The 20,456-nt window shown below is 43.4% G+C and overlaps 2 protein-coding genes and 1 long non-coding RNA gene across 4 annotated transcripts in view; 1 reads left to right on the top strand and 2 right to left on the bottom strand.

Annotated features, from left to right (window-relative positions):
* Positions 1 to 1,808, bottom strand: part of WDPCP (WD repeat containing planar cell polarity effector) — a 145,034-nt gene extending 143,226 nt beyond the window's left edge. Inside the window, exons 1-2 of the mRNA XM_066177714.1 lie at positions 1,727 to 1,808; positions 49 to 130 (exon numbers count right to left, since the gene is read on the bottom strand). The gene's annotated coding sequence lies outside the window, so the exon portion shown is untranslated. The remainder of the gene's footprint in view (positions 1 to 48; positions 131 to 1,726) is intronic.
* Positions 1,809 to 2,133: 325 nt separating this feature from the next.
* On the top strand, positions 2,134 to 13,266 carry MDH1 (malate dehydrogenase 1). Its single transcript, XM_066177716.1, has 9 exons — positions 2,134 to 2,236; positions 7,474 to 7,572; positions 7,856 to 7,952; positions 8,888 to 9,063; positions 10,361 to 10,483; positions 10,601 to 10,777; positions 11,896 to 12,009; positions 12,214 to 12,303; positions 12,626 to 13,266. Exons 1-9 carry the CDS (start codon positions 2,234 to 2,236, stop codon positions 12,749 to 12,751), a joined length of 1,005 nt encoding a protein of 334 aa, XP_066033813.1. The 5' UTR covers positions 2,134 to 2,233; the 3' UTR covers positions 12,752 to 13,266.
* Positions 2,930 to 20,456, bottom strand: part of LOC136286296 (uncharacterized) — a 38,731-nt gene continuing 21,204 nt past the window's right edge. The window contains exons 5-6 of one of the 2 annotated variants that reach the window (XR_010719829.1): positions 19,143 to 19,306; positions 2,930 to 3,013 (exon numbers count right to left, since the gene is read on the bottom strand). This is a non-coding gene — a long non-coding RNA (uncharacterized lncRNA). Of the gene's footprint in view, positions 3,014 to 13,847; positions 19,307 to 20,456 lie in introns of those variants that run through there. The other variant, XR_010719828.1, reaches the window with a different exon arrangement.

Raw genomic sequence — 20,456 nt, forward strand, 5'->3', positions numbered from 1 at the left:
TAAAAACAAAACTTCACAAATTATTGAAAATTAAGTGTAAAAACTTACCCGAAAATATTCATCCGTTTCTGTAGATGGCAATGAAGTAAAAGAAAATCCCATCCAAAATACAGTTAAAGAACACAGCCAGCTGTTAACAGAGAATAATTCATTTTAAAATAAAAAAAAAAAAATAAAGAGATAATTCTGCCAGACCCTTCAAAACTACTATTTGCCTTGAAAAAATAATACTTAATCCTTAGGAATTGGAGACTAAAATGTCTTAATACTTCAGTGTGTTGTTTAATTACCGATTTCCACGTAATTCTGTATCTTTTGAGTGCAAAAAATTGCAAAGTGTATTTGAAGAGTTAGCCAAGAGCCCAGTTCACACACCCACTAAATCTCCATTACTTCATTTGCACGTAACGTTTCCATTTATGCACCTTTTTGGCTTACAGTGCTGTGCAAAAAACTCATATTAATGAAACAGTGGGGAGCATTAAAGAATATTTTTTAAAATTACATTTAATTTTTGCTTGGAAAACATTAAAGCTTAACAAGCAGAAACAAACTTGAAGAAGGAAATACTAGAACTGTTAAGTTTTGCTGACTGTAAAAATTACACCACATTCATAAAAGGCAATATTTTACAGTATCTTTACAGCACAGACGACAACAGAATCCATCTTGGACTAAATATACCGGGATTGAAAATAAACTGATAAACATAAAAGCATTTGCATTAAAACCAAATCACTTTTCAACACAAAGCAACAAGATTTGTTGTTATCTCCAACAGCAAATAATTCCAGGAGCCCGGGCAAAAAAAAAAGATCCAAGAATAAGAAGAGTCTTACCTAGAGAAGAAAGTTTGAAAGTTTCAAGTTAAAATCTGAACTGAAATATATTAAATCAATACAATCTATGCTGACACTGACAGATCAGTTTACAGCCTAACATTGATGTAGCTGGAAATGGACGAGAAATCAATTTACACTGAACCAATTATTGCCACTGGAAATTACCTTAGGTAGGTCCACATTGGGTTTTGTGTACGTTTAAATCTTAAACAATCTTAAATAGTGTTAATTAAGTCTGTACAACGTCCGGGTGCAGAAAAGGTTAAGAGTCATTAGGGTAAAGCATCTTAGGACACATTGAAAAACTCTGTTATTACCTACTAAAAGGGCTAGAGTAAGATTTAAAACTAACCCTGCAGAAAAAATACCGGGACAAGTGAGACACTTTACTAACAGGGAATCCTGTCAGGATCTGAGGGAAAAGAAAATCCCAAATGTGCTATCCAAGACCTTCTCTTACGCCCTCAAAACACAGCTCACGAAGTTCTCTTCTGCTGATGCATTTATGCCAGCACCAGCCTCCCTTACAGCCGCACCAAAAGGAATTTATTTCACTCAACAACTCGAAACACAAGAGAAAGGAGCAGCTTTATTTTGGTACAAGCCATCGCTACTTTAGCCACGCGGTTCTACCAGCGGGACAGCGCAGGTAAGGTTCCAGCTTTCCCTGGAAATAGAACGGAAAGGACCAAGCAGGATTTCATCGTGTGGAGCACCCCAGGGTACGGCAGCTCCTCACAGGAGGCCGGGCAGGAGGGAAACGTGAGGGGAACGCGAGGGGAGGGCGGCTCCGGGATGCCGCGGGTGGCTGTCCCGCCGGGCAGGGCAAGGCAGAGCAGAGCAGAGCAGGGCAGGACAAAGCAGGACGGGGCACTCGCACCCACCGAGCGCTCCGGGATCGCTCCGGGATCGCTCCGGGATCGCTCCGGGATCGCTCCGGGATCGCGGGGCGGGAGCGGCGTCGCCGGCACCGGGGGCTTGTCCCGCGCGTCACCGCAGCAACCGCGCGCACCGCCCCCCGCGCATGCGCCGTAAGGGAAGCCCGCGCTTGCCGCAGCCCCCTCCGCCCCTCCCATCCGCGCGGCGCCCCCTAACGGCCCAACCCCTCCGGCGCCGCGCCGCCCTACAACGAATGGGGCGAGGGGGGCAGCGGCAGCAGCCAATGGCGCGCGGGGGTGCGGCGCGCCGCCCCCGAGGCACGCTGGGAGTTGTAGTTCTTTCCGGCGGCGGAGCGGCGTGGGCCGGTGGCCACCGCGACTACAGCCCCCAGGCGGCCGCGCGCCGCCGCGCCCCCCGCCTCCCCGCGGTAGCTCGGCGCAGCGCCGCCACGGCCGCAGTCGCGCCGCAGAGGTGACCCCGGGCGTTTGGCGGACTCGCTGCTCCCCGCAGACATGGTCGGTACCGGGCCCGCGGCCGTACCGCTCCCTTCGGGTTCCTGCGGCTCGGGGCAGGGAGATCCGGCGGGAGGACGGAGGTGACCCCGAAATGGCGTCGCCCTCCCCGGCTGGCCGCGCTGCTCCCGGCGCGGCCCGGGGAGTGAAGGGGCAGGGGTGACCTGGAGGTGGTCGTGGCGCCCAGAGGAGCCGGGGCTGGCGGCGCCGCAGGGCTCACCGCAGCCCCCCGGAGCCGCACCGGGGTGACCTTCCAGGCGGGGACGAGGGGTCGGTGCCGGCCTGGCCCCGTGGCCGAGCGGGGGAGGCGGGATGTGCCCCTGTGGGAACACGGCGACCCTCCGTGTCCCGGGGCTGGCGCTCCGCAGGGGCACCGCGCCTTTCCCGCGGCCGCCGGCGTCGCCTTCGGGACGTGGGGGCTGTGAAAGGGTTTGGTGCGGTTCCGTGTTAGCTCAGGGGAAAGTGCTTGTGAAACGCCTTTGTTGGTTCGTCCCTGCTTGCCGTCGGAAATCCAGCTGTTTGTTCAGACTCTCGAGATTGCCGAGGAGTCCTTCTGGTTCTGCCCTGAGGTTACGGAGGTGAACTGCGGCGCTTCGCTTTTCGCAGAGTGTGTACATAGATATACAAACCTGCACTGAGACCTTGCTGGCCTTTCTAGGCGTGAAAACGTCTCCGTGTTTTTCTAGACTCAATACCCTGGTTTTCAAACCTTTACTTTCAGTATTTTGCTGTAGAAGGGATGCTTGCGTGCTCTGAAACGTGGCTTATTTCAGCTGAACCCTAAAAAAAAAAATACCAAAATCTGTAAACTTTATCCTGCTTTCCCACTCTTTCTATTTAGAATGTGGGTTTGCAGGAGTGACAACATGACAGCAAGTTCTAGTTTGTATTTGAATTCCCAAAGCATTGGCTGACATGCATGGGCTGGTCTCAGAGAACTGCTGGTTATAATTTGATGTCCAGACTTCTCAGAATGTCACTGTTTTTTACCATGCCTTTATTGTTCAGATTGTGCATTGGGCAGAGGCTTTAAATTTCTGAAATAAAAATCAGTGCAACCACCGTTAGCTCAATGAAATGGAAAAAGCTTTGCAGGGCACCTGTGTCAAGGTTGTTCCTTAAGGAAGGAATGCCTTTGGAATCGCTTTGCTCTCTGAACCAGAGCACTGCTGGTGTTCTTCGAGTGCCCAGCTGCTTTGCTGACACTTTCTGCCACATTTCTAAACATGTTTATTGCCACCACATCTCTGCTTTAGAAGGGAAAGTTGCTTAGGCAGACTGTAGACTTTGGAAGAGATAAAAAGTTATTTTAATGATCAAATAACTTCCTGTAAAGCAGGGTGGGATAGCTCAGTTGGCTGTAATATTCAGGAATAACGTTAGCCTGATGGTGTTTTATAGACGAGCTTATCAGCAATAACCTTTGTAGAGATCTCTCAGAACTGCAAATTAGCAATGCAAAGTCTATCAATTGTGCAGTCAGGATGTTCCTGCCACAACATTTGATAGGTTGTGAGTTATCTTTTCCTTACCTTTGTAACCTCCTGGATGAGTTTTGCAGTGCGCTGATGATTTAGGTCTGCTGAGACCAGCTGGAATCACAGACATAAACTGAGGCACCGAGTTCCTAAACCAAAGAGTGTGGGGAGGGTGATAAGACCTCAACTTCCTCACTTGATATTGGAGGCTTTGCATTTATCTGTGATATTTTAGAAGGGGGAAAGATCTTGCATTATCTGAATTAGATGAAGACGGGTAACTGGGGATGCAGTGTTCAGTTTGTTCCTCATCCTTTTTATCATTATTTTTGCTTCTCTTTCATTTTCCTAAAGCTTTTTAAAACTATACATCGATTGAGCGTGGAGTGGAAAGGCTTTGGAACAAAATAATTCAGCTAGTTGTTGCTTAATTTGTCCTCTAATTCCTGTACACCTTGGAGTGAGTAAAGGTCACCCCTGCAGCTACCACAGCGTGAAAGTCCTGCAGGAGCCAAGTCACGGGTTAAAACGCCTGGACATGAACGTCTGGAACCTACAGCTTCCATGGGGGAGCTTCTTATTTCTCTGAAAGTAGCCCCAGGCACTCAGAGAGACCAATTCTAATAGGAGATGTAAGGTTTTGGGGGGTTTTTTTTGGTTATCCACATTTTTGGTTTGTTAATCCAGCTTCTGGATTGAAGCGAGAAGCGTGAAAGTTTTTCTTTGGTGCTGAATGCTCACGATTGGTGCAGGGGTAAAAAGGGTCTGGGGAATGCACTGAATCCAATGCACTGAAGGTTTGGAAAGGAAAAACAGATAGGCAGCACTCCTCACCTTATTTTAGCTTGTGTGTTTTCCTCCTCCAGCCCCAAAAGGGGGACAAGAGGAAGGGTGGTAGTAAGCAAACATAATTATGTTGAGAAGGTGGAGCTGAGTCATGACTGAAGGCTTTTTTTAGAGGCTAAATGCTAAGTTTGGCTCAGTAAAAAAAATAATAATTAGTCCTATTTCTTACCTTTTTAACTTCTGCTCCTTCCCTCTCCTGTTGTTATGCTGAATGCTCACCATAATGCTGGTGGATGGGTTGGCATTTTTTATGTTTCAATCTGACTGGCTTGTAAAGTTCACAGAATGGGGGAAAAAAAAATCTCTTTTCCTTTCCCCCTTTTGTGACACTATTTTAGAAGAAGAAGAGCCTTAAAATCTTTCTTCTAGTCACTGAAAATTCAGAAATCAATTCACAATTGATTTCTGGTACCCTGTAATATACAGAACACATGTTTTGCTGCTACCTGTGCGAGTTCTGGAATAATTTAGCATGGGATGGGGTTTTTTTTATGATGGGATTTTGCCAGGCCGAGGTTTTGCAGCACTGTAAACTTTCCAGTACTTATTTTACTGACTAGTGTGGTTAGCTGCCTTTAAAAGGTGCTCATTGTAAAATGTAGATTCTTAGAAACGTGCTGAAAAGTTGGCTTTAAAATTTGATATGCGTCTTAATCCGTGCTGCCCATCGTCATTGAGATGTTATGGTGCATTTCCCTGCTCAAGGACAGAGTACCAGAACTAGTTTTGAGATTTAAACCAGCAGGAGTTGATTGTCTGCTCTCCTTCCCCTCACAGTGGAGTTTTGTTGAAGTTAGAGGAGTTGGGCTCATAATAGGGCAAGTTTAAAAGAGAAGAATGCACTTCAACACTGTATAAGGGGTAATTGGGTAATGAGATATTTAAAGAATCATTCCCACAATGAAGGCCAGGCCTAAATCTGCAAGTTCAGTAGTTTAACTTCATCATTTATGCTCTGATTTTATCTAGTATGTGGTAAAATGGAGTAGGTGGCATAATTTTTTTAATTATCTAACACTAGTGTCTGGTCACTTTTGCGGAGAGAATACACTGGAAGCCCCACATGGCTTTCCTATAAATATCAATGAGAGGAATGCTGCTTGGAAAGGATCTGTAGAGGTCACAGAGTCTGCTGTCTTTCTTGCTCCATGGCTGGAAGTTATCCAGTCCAGCCCGGTGGTGAGACTTTTGTCACTGACAGATCATGTCATAGGTGGTTCCATCCGGGCCTTGAAAACTGCCAGGGGTGAAGGTTATACACACCCTCTGTTCTGCTGCAGCAGTACCACGTAATCAAGAGGTTTTCTCTTAATTTGTAGCTGTTCTGCCACTGCTGAGAGGTGTTGGGGGCAGTGTTATTTTTCTAATGCTCTATGAAGGTGTGGTGGTCTGCTGTTAGATCCTCCTTACCCTCTGCCTTTCCAGAATATGTCCAGCACCCTCGGCCTCACCTTACAGACCATGAACTCGGGTTTCCAGAACTGGATTCAGTATTCCATCTGCAGTCTCACCACCACTGAGTGCAAGGCCAGCTTATACTTCTCATAATGTAACCCAGAATGCAATTAAATCACTTCTTTCACGTTCAGTTAGTCCTGATCTGTATCTCAAATGATCATCTTTTAATTTTCTGAAAAAGTGGGCTTGGCATTCCAGCAGGTTGGTCAGGCTGCTTGTTGCTGTCCCGGCACCAATCTCCCTGTTGCCTCTAGAGAGGAAAAGGGAGATACAAATAACAGCTTTACAAAATCCTGGGTTGTGAGTGTCCTTTGCCACGTGGCCCATTGATGGAATCACAGAATGCTTTGGGTTTGAGCAAACTTTTAAAGGTCATTGATCCACCCTCCCTTGCATTTGGCAAGAACATCTTCAACAAGGTTTTTCAGAGACCTGTCCAATCTGACCTTGAATGTTTCCAGGGGTGGGGCAGCCACCACTTATCTGGACAATCTGTGCCAGTGTTTCACCATCCTTATTTGTGAAGTATTTATTTCTTATCGAAGTCTGTGCTCTTTTAGTTTAAAACTATTGCCCCTTGACATTTCATAACGGGCCCTACTAAAAAGTTTCTCCTGATCTTTTTTGTAAGTCCCCTTTGAGAATTGAAAAGCCACCTTGGTACCTTCTCTTCTCCAGGCTGAACAACCCAAACTCTCAGAGCCTTTAATTTTCAATATTGAGTAACCTCTGGATTCCTCCCAGTCGTGGTTCTGCTTAACAAAGTGCTGTTTTACTCCGGGGCAAGCCATTTCCCCTCTCTTATTTGCAATACAGTAATATTTTGGCAGTCTTCTCCCAGTCTTTTGGAGTTTTGGGTCAGTTTGACAATAGACAGTTGTATTATGGAAAGTGGTGTCTGTATTTGTTCATAATGTAGCCATTGTCTGTGGATTAGTTAAATTTGCTGCCTTACAGTTTAGTGGGGCAGTAGTTTTGAAGTCCACTAGATTCTTTGCTTTCTGGCATTCAATAAGTCTACTTGGCTGCAAAGAAGCCTTCAAAATGCTTAATGGGAGCAGCCCTCAAAACTGAAAGGATCTTAAAACCAGTCAAGTGTCACAGCTCGTAAAACTTCGAGTAGTAAATTTCAAATGTGAATGGGTGGGGTGTATTGTCTTGTTAACAAGGCAGTGTTGTTAAAGGGAATGCGGAATTTTTCAGATACATAGTTGTTACTGGCATTTTCCAAGTTTTCCAGGAGCGATTCTTAGTGATCTTTTTGCACTTGTGGTCTGCTCCTGTAAAAAGCCAGCAGAGAAATGGCTGGTGGTTCTGGCAGAGCCAGAAGTGTGATCCCAGGAGCTGGGGCTGATCTGCCTTTCATCCAGGTTAAATAACCCCAACGTTATTGCTGTGGTAACTCAATTTTTGACTGGTGTGGAGCTGTGGGTGAGGCTCTGTGTCGTTCCCTTGCAGGGTGAACCTGTCAGAGTGCTGGTGACTGGAGCTGCTGGGCAGATTGCTTACTCCCTCCTCTACAGCATTGCCAAGGGCGATGTCTTCGGCAAAGACCAGGTAACTCTCACCCTGAATTGCACAGCAAGGACAGAATGGCAGAACTGCAGTGCCTGGCACTGGTTTCCTCATAGAAACTCAACGATGGTTTACCAATATGCAAGTAATTTTCTTCTTTTAAGTGGGGAAGATGGAAGTTCTGCCCTGTTATGCAAGTTGTTGGTTGTGCTGAACTTATTTGTTTTCTGCAAATGGGTTTTTAAATCTTGCACGAATACAAGACAAATTCATTTTCAAAACAGATTGTGCTCAGCTTGCACTAAATCTTTTTCTCTCCTTCCAGCCTCTTATTCTTGTGCTGCTGGACATCACTCCTATGATGACTGTCCTGGAGGGTGTGGTGATGGAGCTGCAGGACTGTGCTCTGCCCCTGCTCAGAGGTGGGAAAAACAATTTTTTTCTTGATACCCACAAGATGCTGCAATACAGTTTTTGCATTTATCAGTCCCTGTAGCTGGCAGGAAGCTAGGCAGAAGAAAATCTTAGATGATCCTTCCTTGGTTTTGTATTTTGTGGAGTATAATCAATTTAACTTAGCCTGTAAGCTGGGAAGAATGACATCAAATTGGTTTTGTGAACAGAATTGGCAATGCAGGTAGCTGGGTTTCTATCACCTAATCCTGGGCTCTCAGCCTGGACAAGAAATTGTCAGATATTTGTGCATATGTGCTTTGTATTCTGGCCCAGCCCTGAAATACCTATAATATATCATTGTGTATATAATATTTACTGCTAAATTAAAAAAACCCCTAATTTAGTCTTAAAAATATCTTCTGTATAAAGGCACAAAAAAAAATCACTTCTCAAGCCGTGTAAAGAAGCTGAGTTCTAATAGTTTAAACAAGCAGAAGAAAGGGACCAAGTAGGTGTTAATGTAATTACTGTAACATGTGACAAAAAAAACTCCATGTAGGTACCAGCACTCACACAAATCAAACCTTCTCTGCTTTGAATTGTGAAAGGGGCAGAAAAACTTCACTTGTGTTGGTACTTGGGACTGAAATTTTACTGTAAAAGTGAGGAAGAGCGTGTGTACTTATGTACACATTTTTGGAGGCAAATGAAATGTATCTTTTTACATAGATTTCTCCTGTGTTTTCCACTTGAGATAAATATTTGTGTATAAAGCCCATTTACTGGCAAGTATTTAATCTGTGGAGGTAGGGCTATATTTACTTGTATTTTTGGAAGGGGAAGGTGGTGGTGTTGTCAGATTAGATTATAAATTATTTATGCACAAAAGAATATTCCCATTAGCACTATGCCATGAGTATTTGTCTTGCTGAATTCTTTTCCCCCTCTCCTTTTTTTTCAGAGGTCATTCCAACAGACAAGGAGGAAGTTGCATTCAAAGACCTTGACATAGCAATTCTGGTGGGCTCCATGCCAAGGAGAGAGGGCATGGAGAGGAAGGATTTACTCAAAGCAAATGTGAAAATTTTCAAGTCTCAGGGTGCAGCCTTGGACAAGTATGCCAAAAAGACTGTCAAGGTGAATATAGATTTAAAACATTAATTCTCTGTTCTGTAGAGGTCTGGATACATTGTAGAAGAATATTGCAAAAGCAGGGGCCTGTTCAGTGGGGGCATTCCTTCCCTTATGCCCTGGAGAATAGACCACAGTCCAGGGTAGATAAGAAACAGAATGTTAAATAGGTGGATGATTTAGTCATTCATTTGTGTGGTGAAAAAGGTGAGTCTTACATTGCATTGCTGTATTTCACCAATTTGAAAAGCCACCCCATAAAACTGTATTAAAAAAAAAAAAAAAGGCAATCTTTTGACTGTTATCATTCTTCTCTGGGAGAACTGAATTAACTCCATGCAGCTGCCTACTTCATATCCATCTGTGTCCTTTAACATAATGACCCTTAACTTCAGCATCAATATGGAATTACAGTTGCACAAAAAATCGGCTTTATTTAGGTTGTTTGCATCTCATTCTTTGGAGCATTAGAAGCTTTTTAATTGTTCTCTGTCAGATTCCTTCAGCACAGTTAATGGGATCATGTGGCTGCTCTCCCACTGCTCTTAATCTCAGACCCAGACTCTGACTGTGCTTTGTAACTGACTTTTTAATGTCTGCTGATGAACTTCCTGCTGCTTTCTAAAGATGTGGTCGCTTCTTTATCCAGTTGGAATGAAAACTATCAATGTAACTATTGCAGAGGAGTGGGCAATTTACTGAACTAACTTTCAAAAGGGGGAAATACAAAGGGAGGTTTGCAGATCAGCTCGTGTGATTTAGAGTATATGGAGTTTGACTTAAGTCACTTGAGGCACAAGTGAAGGATGAATAAAAATCAGTTTTTGCACAGTAATAAACTGATCGAAGTTGAGGCAGTATTTTACTTCTAACTGCCTATGAACACTGAGATAAGTAACTGTTCTGGCCTTCTTAATTATAAAGCAATTATATAAAGCAGTGGCAGTGTTTAAAAGTGGTTAGTTAAAAGTGTGCACGTGTCTGTCCTTCCCTATATCTGGTGGCATGAGGTTTGCAGCCAGGCAATAAGGTCACTGCACAGATCTCCCCTAGAAGTCTTGTTCCTCTTCACATGGGATGTCAAGCTAAAGAAAATACCTACCTGGAAAATATTTTATTTGCAGTCATAAGATTGGGTGACTACAAATGATACACTTAAAAAAAAATAAACTTGTTGAAGACAACCAAGAATTTAGAAAACTTGACTTTTAGACGGCTTCTTTGAAGGCCAAGCAATGTATTTCACTGGAAGGAGGTGTTTTGCAGAAAAACCTACTTCATCTTTCCTTTTTTTCCTTTTTAGGTTGTGGTTGTTGGGAATCCAGCCAATACCAACTGCCTGATTGCATCAAAGTCAGCTCCATCCATACCAAAGGAAAACTTCAGCTGCTTAACTCGTTTGGATCACAACAGAGCCAAATCTCAGGTAAAAAAGGGCCTGTTCTGTTCTCTCTGCTAAATACAAACAGAGCAATGCTTTCAGAAAAGCCTGTGGATTGAGAAGCTGAAGTCAATGCAATGGACATTTTTAATTTCCAATTAGATTGCTCTGAAACTTGGTGTGACTGCTAATGATGTGAAGAATGTCATCATCTGGGGCAACCACTCCTCCACTCAATATCCTGATGTCAACCATGCCAAGGTGAATGTGAAAGGAAAGGAAGTTGGAGTCTATGAAGCTATAAAAGATGACAGCTGGCTGAAGGGAGACTTTATCCTGGTAAGATAACCTCTTTTTTATTATTTTAATGATCTTTCTGTGCTTGTGCTTTCTCCTAACCTCATCTGGAATTGTAAACAATGCAACTGATGTAGTGAAGCAGCTCTTTTCTCTCACTAGAATAAGCCATCTTCAGATACCTTGTTGCCATCAGTTATTTGCTCTTGGACAATTCAAGGCAAGAAGGTCCATGTAACTTCCACTAGAAAAATCCAAGTGGAATGCTAAAATAATTCAGCAAAGAGTTTTGATCACAGCTCAGGTGAAATCGTGTGACACAGAAGCCCCAGTGCCATTTCTCTACTGTGACTTTTTGGGGCGGAATTGTAGATGAAATCAGATGATCCCTTTGCTGCTCCCCACCCACCAGAAAAGGCCAACAAGTCTTTCCTTGCTCATGCATGTGCACAGACATACACACACACACTTTCCAATTCTAAATATGTGGCATCATCAGCACCATTTCTCAAAAGGAATCTGAAAAATCTAGAAAATGTCTTAATGTGGGGTAGCAATAAATAATAATGTAGGTTAGTGAAACAAAATAATGGTATTAATTGAGCAAGAGCACAGGTTACCTAAGTGGAATATGAAGGGAAATGGGTTACTTAAGCACTAGATGAATAAAGCTTTACCAAAACTATGAAATTTAAAAACTATTAACTTGAGTATGGTGAGGTAGATTCAGCTACCTTCAGGAATTAAATTAATTGCATGCATTAAGTATTGTAGGATTGAGACCAGCAATTTCACATTGGTGTTCAGCAGAAGACCTTAACTGAAAGTGTGTTGCTCCAGACATCTGTTACTGTTGAGAGGCACAAAGTCTCCTGGTGGGAAAAGCTTGAGACATCTGGTTGGTATGAGAGAAGTCAGCTAGCTGTAAAGCTGAGGAATGAGCCTCTGAAACATTCTGTTACATTTGTGTTGGCAAAACTCTTCTGGATTGTGTTTCTGGATTGTATGCCATGTTTGTTTGGTGAAAGAACTGTATCTTCACTGATAAAATTAAATAATTGTATAGGACAGTCTTTCTTGATGGCATTTACTAACAGCACGATTTTGCTGCTTTACAATTTAGTTATGGTTGGGGTTTTTTTTTTTTTTCTTAATTGCAGACTGTTCAGCAACGTGGAGCAGCTGTTATTAAGGCCAGGAAGCTGTCCAGTGCTATGTCAGCTGCCAAAGCTATCTGTGACCATGTGAGGGACATCTGGTTTGGCACTCCAGCGGTAAGATGTGGCTATTGCATGCTTGTTTGCCTAATGCTTTGACTCCCTGCCCACCCCACTGACCTTTGTGTGTTCAGAGGAAAGAATCTCTCCTTTTCTGGAGTAAGTTGTGTCATGGGAGATAAAGGATATCAAAAATTGTGAAAATTCTGCTTGCTTCTGGCAGTGAAAAATGTATTTTATCTCTGACTTTGCTGGTTTCAGGGGGAGTTTGTTTCCATGGGAGTCATTTCTGATGGCAATTCTTATGGTGTTCCTGAAGACCTGCTATATTCATTCCCTGTTGTGATCAAGGTAAGCAGGCTGTTTTTAAATCCATATTGTCTTCTGCAAGACCTATTAAAGTGTCATGTGAGCTGTTAAAAGCAGTGTGGGACTGCAGTTGCTGTGAGAGAGGACTCCTATTAACCAAATTAACTTGATCATCATCTAAGTGCTGGTAAATAAGTGCAATCTGGCATGACTAACTGGTCACATTTTTTATCTGAAATAAAATTAACTGCTGCCTGATGTGGGCCATAGGCTTTGCTCTTATGCTGCAAAGTTTCTGTCACGCAGACTGAACGAAGCCCGTTCTTACACGGAGGGCTTTTTATTTTTGTTTGTTTTCAATCAGGACAAGACCTGGAAGTTCGTCGAGGGTCTTCCTATTAACGATTTCTCTCGTGAGAAGATGGATCTGACTGCTAAGGAGTTAGCTGAAGAGAAGGAGACTGCTGTGGAATTCCTCTCCAGTGCATGACTAGGTCAGGAGGAGATACAAAACCATTTCAGAGTGGAAGAATCGAGAAGCCGTCTGTAGGTCTGCTACCAACCACCACTACTGTATCCAAGTCCAATGTCTGTGGCCATTGTGCATTTTAAAGTTCATATGCTTACTGGTACTGTCGTGCCTCTTGAGTTATTAGCAAGATATTATTAAAGAAGTAAAACGAGTTTGTTGACCAAACTTTTTGTCTGTTCAATCCTAGTTGCTTTCTGTGTATGGTACAGGATAATTGTTTGCCTGGGCCTTGGCTACTAACGCACAATCTGAGTTTTGATTAGGATTTGGCACTACTGGAGCACGTCCTAGTGATCACTTCAGCATCCTCTCTCTGTCTCAACTGAAAATGAAATTAGAATGCCAGTAATTCTCCTTGAACCAGTAGTTCAGTGACCCAAGTCTATCACTGGACAGACTTCAAGTAAACACAGTTCACTCTGGTTATGCTTTACGATGTTTTGTCAATAGAAATATTAAAAGCTGTTCAATCAGAGATTGGCTAAGAGTAGTCTGTTGCACTTTATTTGCATGTTTTAGTTATGCAACTAACACAGTTTGATAGTACAAGATAAAAAAAGCCCTGAAAGCCTATTTTAGGAAACTGAGGGAAACTAGTTTAAACTTTAAACATTACTAGCTTTTGTAATGACTAACATTTCCTTTTGCCTGAGTTGCTGTCTGTCCTGTTCTAACAGAAGCTTCTGCCGTGTACTAAAGTAAATCTTGGTCTGTCGTATCTGGAGTCATCTCATTTTTTTGTTTGTTTGTTTTCATTAAATAAGGATTTGAAAACCAAAACTTCTTTGACCAGAAAAGGAGAGGTTAAACTGAATTCTAAGCAAATTGAACGGTTTCTTTGAGGATTTACCAGCCAGAATATAAAATAAATCAGCAAACATCAGTAAGCTTATCCATAAACATGGGTCTGCTCTCAGAATAATACTGTATCTATTGAGTCAGTGACAATGATGCAGCAGAGACTTATTATAAATGGTGGTGAAAGGGCCGAGAAGCATTTCAGAAAATGAGAATGTGATGCAGCACAGGCCACAGTGAGTGAACACCATGAATGCTTATGAAGCAGGCATTTCTGCAGTCTTAAAAATAGACAGGAACTATACACAGTTGTATTTTTTCACTGTTGTTCTCGTTCCTCTGAGCCCCTCAGAGTTTAGTTTTCAGGAGAAAATTTCATACACCTGTCTTTTCATGACAGTGTGGGCACTTCCACAGAAATTAGGGAGGGAAGAAAAGCTGCCACTGTGTTGACTGCCTTCTGGCAGGTCCATGCAAAGTCAATAAAAACTCATTTTAACAGGAGCTTGGGGATCAAATGAATTCATTGCAGTAATTACCATGCTACAATTTATTTTAAATTAAGGTGTTTCTGCAATAAATGTTACAAGAGATGGCTTCAGCCCACGCTGTTACTCGGTATAAAAAGGCTAAATAAAGGAAAAAGCGCACATGTATGCCTGGTAAATACAAATAAGGGATGATAAATGCTGCTAGTGTGCTTTGTGCCATACCTACTGTAGCATCACCATGTAGGGAATTAGCTTGAAGAAAGAAAATCTGGAAGATCTGGCTCTTCTGGCGTTTTTTGATGCATTTTAAAGCAACCTTCTGCAGGGGAGGACTCACTTTTTGTAAAGTAATGCTTCTAACAATGTAGCAGAACACTTGCATAGTTAACCTCAGTACTTGACAGAGTCTCTCCTGATACACCGAACTCAAGTTAACAGTTGCACTATTTAACTCCTCGAGTTGAGTTTCAAGCACTGCTCAGTTCCCTCCACACTTCCATGGGCCAGTTCACCAGGGAATCTCTCACCTGCTCGTTGTACAAAGGCTTTGCTATCCTGCTGCTTACAAACTGCCACGTGGTGGATATTCTTGGTACTGGAAATTACTCTTCAGTTACTGCTGAGGTATTTCCAGGACATAAAGACTTCCTTTGCAGGAAAGGATTTCATATCCATTCTTTACTTGCTGATTACTTCTCCAAGAGAAGTAAAAATTTTGTTCTCCAAGAGAACAAAAGCTAGGATTTTGAGCAGCCACTCCTGAGTGAGTACATACAAACATTCTTTGAGAAACATCCTAGGGGGGAAATTAGGGATGGAATTGTCAGATCCACTTCTGGAAGGTTTCTAGATGGTGCAGTTGAGAATACTGGGGCTCCTGGCTGAGTCTGTGTGTCAGCAGAAAGGCTGGAAATTGTTCAGCTTTGTCATGGAGCACCAAATCCTCCCTTCGTGCTCCTGAAAGCTGCACAAGGCAGGCTGCTACTCCGATCTCTTTGTGCTTTCTTGACAGCATTGCATTCCCAGCAAGAATTCTTTTGAGAAGCAGAAGAAATAAAGCTTTTCCCACAAATAAACAGCTGATTCCAAGTTTGTCTCGCATCATCATTCTTCTCCCAGTACAGCTGTTCCTGCTGTTTCTTACAGTAACTAGGCTGAAGTTGGAAACTCCAGACCTAACAAATCTAAATCAACGTTATACTGATGCTCACCACAGAGCCTCACCCCTGGGCAGAGTTATGAGACATCACATCATATCCAATCAATAGGTTTGAGTCTCACTTTCCTCGAGGGAAGGCAGGAGAACTTCTCTGGCAAGTGCTTTCAGAGCACTGGATTTACAAAACAGAGGAAAGATGTCCTGAATGAGCTTATTAAAATTATTCCCTTTATTTCTTCCCCCTTCCCCCCAGTTTCCTGTAGTTTGTGGTCTTTTTTACATCTATAGACACATTTTGAATTCCAAGTAGCAAATCCTAGAGGATAGCTACACCTCAGTAGTAACAAAAGAGGAAGTTACATAAATGTAACTATTTGCAGCTTAAACAGCAAGTACTTTAAGTACAGGGGTTTTTATAAAAAACCCCAAACCATTCCAACAGCTCTTTAAGTGGCAGATTTGCATAGCAGTATGATAAATTAATTACTACTGAATTATAACAGAGGTTGAGCAGCCAGCTGCTTAAAACACTGTAACTACAGGTAAATAGAGAAGTGAACAGATAAAGATGCAGTCTTCAGCTCAGCCAGAAATAAGCTCGTTGTTTTGATTTTACAGAATATTTAATTAATTTATAACTAAAAGCTTGATTGCACAGATGCTTTCTTTTTACAAGTCTGCTAACCACAATCATCAATGCCAAGACCACCTTAAATCCTAAATAAATTGTGAAATAAATAAACACAAAAGTAATTTTACAGTGCAAGTTTCCTTGGAGCCTCCAGATGGAGCTAGTAGAGAGAGAGAGTCAGACTCGGAAAACTTTTTTTTTTCTCCTCAACCTGTAAGCCTCGAGAATAAATACCTGGCCATGAGAAAGCAAACAAATCCCATTCTGTGAGTCCAGGAAACTGCTGGACAGGAGAGTGAAGGTTTTGACGAAACATCCACATTCCCAGCAGTGTGGACACCTGTCTCCATGCCATTGAGATGTCTACATGAAAGGTGACTTCTCCATGACAAGGAGAATAACCTTGGGATGCTCTTGGCACTGCCCTTGCTTGACAGCTGTCCCTCTCTTCCATCGCCCAGTAAAAACAGCACTGGAGATCCCAAGTTATAAATTCAGGGAACAAGTTCTGCTGTTGGCTCTGCAGGAGCCCACAGCAGCCAGATGTCTCTGCCCCTCAGCTTCTTGTAACAGATATTTGCAAAAGGAGTTGCAAGCCCTGGCAGGAGGATTCTGTTCAGGGCGTGGGCAGTTTCCTTTGAATTTTGGACAAGGTGGGATGGCTGTGCACAAGTGACACTGGCCTGAGAGGCAAGTGGAGCAGGAAACACAGCAAGCAGACCTCAATCCAACTAATCCTGACCCATTAAATTCTCCTGCCTGGAGAAGTTAAATACAGGTGAAGATGGCTGCGCTGCTTTTGTGGGCTTTCAAGAGAAAAGCCTAAATCCTCATTGTGATGAAATACCACCGTGAGAAAACTGAAAGGTGTTTGGTAACTTCTCTTTGGTGTGGCCTGGTGCTGGTGCAGAGCACGATAAACATCTGCCTCTTCTGAGAACCAGGAGCTCTGCCTTCCTGAGGAGAGGGGAAGGAGATGAGCCAGAGGCCACCTCTGTGTGTGTTTAGGGCTTGTTGATACCACTGAATGGAAATACCTGGAGCAGGGAGGAGCCAGCCAGGGTTACCAGGCATTCCCATTTCTCTCTGCAAAGCCACAGGAGATGAGGTTGGCTTTTCTTGGCAGGTGCCAGGCATTTCTCTGCATGTTGCACAAACAGAAATAATTAATACAAACCTCATATATGCTATAATCCTGTCTGGCTGCATCACCATGAAACTAGACATGGGGTAAATTAAGTTTCTTGTTAGTGCCCAGGCTGGTAGCAGTGAAATCTGGTGAACTGTTTGATCTCAGCTGTCACAAACCAGATCCCCACGAGTGAGCTCCTGGCAGCACCTCCCCAGTGCCTCAATTCCCTGCCCTCTGTGGGGCTGGGCTACTGATTATGGATTCCCCTGCAGCAGCAGGAGAAGACAGCAGCCAAGCACTGCTGGTCAAGGGCATCTGAAAGGATGAGGGGTTCAAACTCAGCCACTTCTGATTTCACTGGATGGTAAAGAAATCGTTAGAAGAGTTGGTCTAGACTTGTCCTCTGCATTTCCTACCTCCAAAACTGACTTCATGTTTCTGGCAGCTAAAATACTTTGCACAGGGTGCGGGGCTGTGAAGAGGTGATTCCTTGAGGCAAACCAAAGGTGCCACTTGAGCCACGAGGTGTCCCCACAAGGCAGCTGCATGGCCTTGGAAGGACTTGGAGGGGAGCCACGGGTGAAGACACAACTCTGGAGTGCAGGGCATGAAATTCTGAAATTTTTTTTTTTCTTTTTTTCTTTTTTTTTTTTAGTGGTGAATGTCTATTCTTGACTTATGCTAGAAACACTGCTCCCCTTCCATTTGGGGAGAGAAAGATCCAATCTTTCCCAGTCTCCCTAGCACCACTGGCTGCAGTAGGTGCACTGTAGGTACAGAGGAAAGCAGATGTTCTGTTTTCCTTGTCCTTCTCTGCTCTGCTGTTCTCTGTGCCTGCCAGACAGAGGGACAGAAGTGATTTAGAGACATGATGGCTTCTTGACCAAACAGTAACTTCCCCAAAGGTGATCATTTTGGCACAGAAAGTGCCCATCCTAGTTCAAGGTCTGTTTATCCAGAGAACAAAAGGGCTAATTAGGGCTAACTAACTCCTTATGGAGATGACAGCAAATGTCATCTTGAGGGTACCATTCCTTGCTGCTGTATGGTTATTTCTACAAGGTGAGATTAGGAAGAGTGTCCCAAAATATGCAGAACTTGTGCCTTTTTCTGTGCTGCTCAAATCTTGAGCAGAGAGGACAGCAAAAGCAGGAGCCCTTTGTGAATCTCTGAGCTATTTGGTAGACAAAAAAAAAGCACCACCTTTATGTGAAGCCAGCCTTTCCTTTTACTTTTCACCCAAGCACAGGAATGTTTTGGTGCATAGAGAAACCTTTGATGAGGGAATAAAAACCCAGGGATTTCATTTCTTTTTGGTGAGTGGTGGGGAAAAGGTGTCTCAGACTTTCTACATTTGCACTGGACTATCAGGCCTCCCACCCTTCCTGCTATTAATTAAATAAGGCTTTTATGCTAAAATATAATATAGGGATTGGCTGTTGATGGTGCTCTTCAGCACTGGTTGCTTTCCCTTCCAGGCTAGAGAAGTCAACAGAAGGAAAGTCTGTCAAACAGACAAAAAAGAACCTGTTGGAGGGTCTCTCCAAACCTACCAGCTGTCTGCACTGAGATAGGGCTCAGAGCAACCTCTGCTCAAAGTCCATGGTCCTTCAACCTGGGTGATGACCTTGGCCACAGGATAAGTGGGTTTATCTTGGCTCCTGGCATGGAAATTGCTGACAGGGAATCCAGGGAGCTGAAGGAAGCACACAAGTTTACTGCTGCCCTGTGTCAGCTGTGGGGAGGTATCCCACAGCCAAGGGGTAACTGCAGCTCCTCTCCCAAACCCCAGGCCACAAGTGACGCTGCCAAACCTCTGGGAGTTGGCACTTGTCCCTCTTGAAGCAGCCCAGTGGTGTGCTTCCTTGACAGATGATCCTGGAAAAACTGCTTGAATTCTTCAGGTGAAAAAACTTATCAGCATTATTGCCTGCAAAGTTTTCCTTACTATAAAAAATACCTGTCATAAAATCCTCAAACAGTTCGTCCACGAGAAAGGAGCCGCCACATTCCCGACTCCCACTGCAAACATTTCCTTTCATGTTGTGAATCACCTGGTTCCTGGTGTGCTCACAGAGCAGGTGATGAAGCCCACACCTAGCCAGGGGTAAAATATCTCTTGGCAAAGGGAGTGATACCTGAGCAAATAATCTGTCCCCTGATTCACGTGGCTCCTACGTGGTGCTCCTCCGCCTTGGGATCCTGGCAGCACTGCTGGGAAGCAGGAGGGAAAGGTCAGGGAAGCGAGTGCAAAGCCCCAAATCACGTAGATCCTCAGGCAAACAACTAAACAAAAAAGGAGCTGTAAAAAAAAAAAAACATATAGTAAAAAGATTACTCAATGTTTATCTTGGCTTTTTTAATTTTCTTTTTTTTTTATTTCACTGGCAAGGCAAACACTGGGGTGTCATGGCACAAAGGGACTCCTCAGTATATATTTTTAAAGAATTTCAGACTGAAAAAAAGGTCTAGAAATGCAGTTTGAGTGACTTCAACCTGAAAATCAAAGCCACAGAGATCCAGTCTGATCAAAGCTGCCCTGTGGTTTCCCAGCCACTTTTGCTATTGATTTTGACTGGGTTTGGTTATGGAGCTTGATAAAAGCGGGGCCAGACACAAAATCAATGTTGCTTTTTACCACGTATTTTTCAGTCCATTATATGCTATTGATAGCACCTGGTATTTTTCATCGTGACAAGTTTTTATCTTCCCCTGGTTAGTTCAGGAGATTTGTCTTAAGATATTTTTTGCCTTTCCAGCAGGTAACACTGTACTTTCCAAACAACATATCTGTAATGACATCCCTCATTTTTGATTGTAGCACCCTTCCTTTTCTTTTTGCACCATGTGTTTTTTCTTTGCATCCATCATCTTCCATTTACTCCATGTAAAAAGTCTGTTCTTTTGTTCCCCATTTTAGAACGTGTTGAGAATGATCTTGTGCGTGAGAGCTTATGAATCCCCTTGGTTTTGTCTCTACAGAAGGTATGTTTTTGGCTCTAGCACAGGTTAACAAACCTTTTGAAAGCAAAGGGAAGGAAGCTGGTCAGAAACAGCAATTAACAGCGTGGATTTCAAGTGGTGGAAGGAAACAAGTTGATGTATTCAAAGAAACTTGGTGGCTGAAGTTCACAGAAACACTGGCTGAACCCCAAAGGGAGGTGACACAAAAAAAGAAATGTGTGACACTGTTAGAAAGACAACCTGGCCAGGAGGATGAGGACATCACTTCAACTTAGGAGGAACTAATTAAGTGGAAATGGGAGGAATGGGAAGAGATCCAGGCTGGTCTAAGGGATAATCCCAAAAGCCACCAAATCTGGGACAAGGGGAATATGAGCAGAAACAGAGAATTTAGGGGAACAGAGGAGGAGGATGAATTAGCCCCCTTGGAAAGGAGAAAGCAGGTGATGAGACAGGACAGAAGGTGCTGGTGGGAGGTGGAAGTAGGA

The sequence above is a fragment of the Chamaea fasciata genome, unplaced genomic scaffold, assembly GCF_029207755.1.
Source record: "Chamaea fasciata isolate MVZ Bird 193981 ecotype frontalis unplaced genomic scaffold, bChaFas1.0.hap1 SCAF_3, whole genome shotgun sequence".
In the NCBI taxonomy this organism is placed as follows: Eukaryota; Metazoa; Chordata; class Aves; order Passeriformes; family Sylviidae; genus Chamaea; species Chamaea fasciata.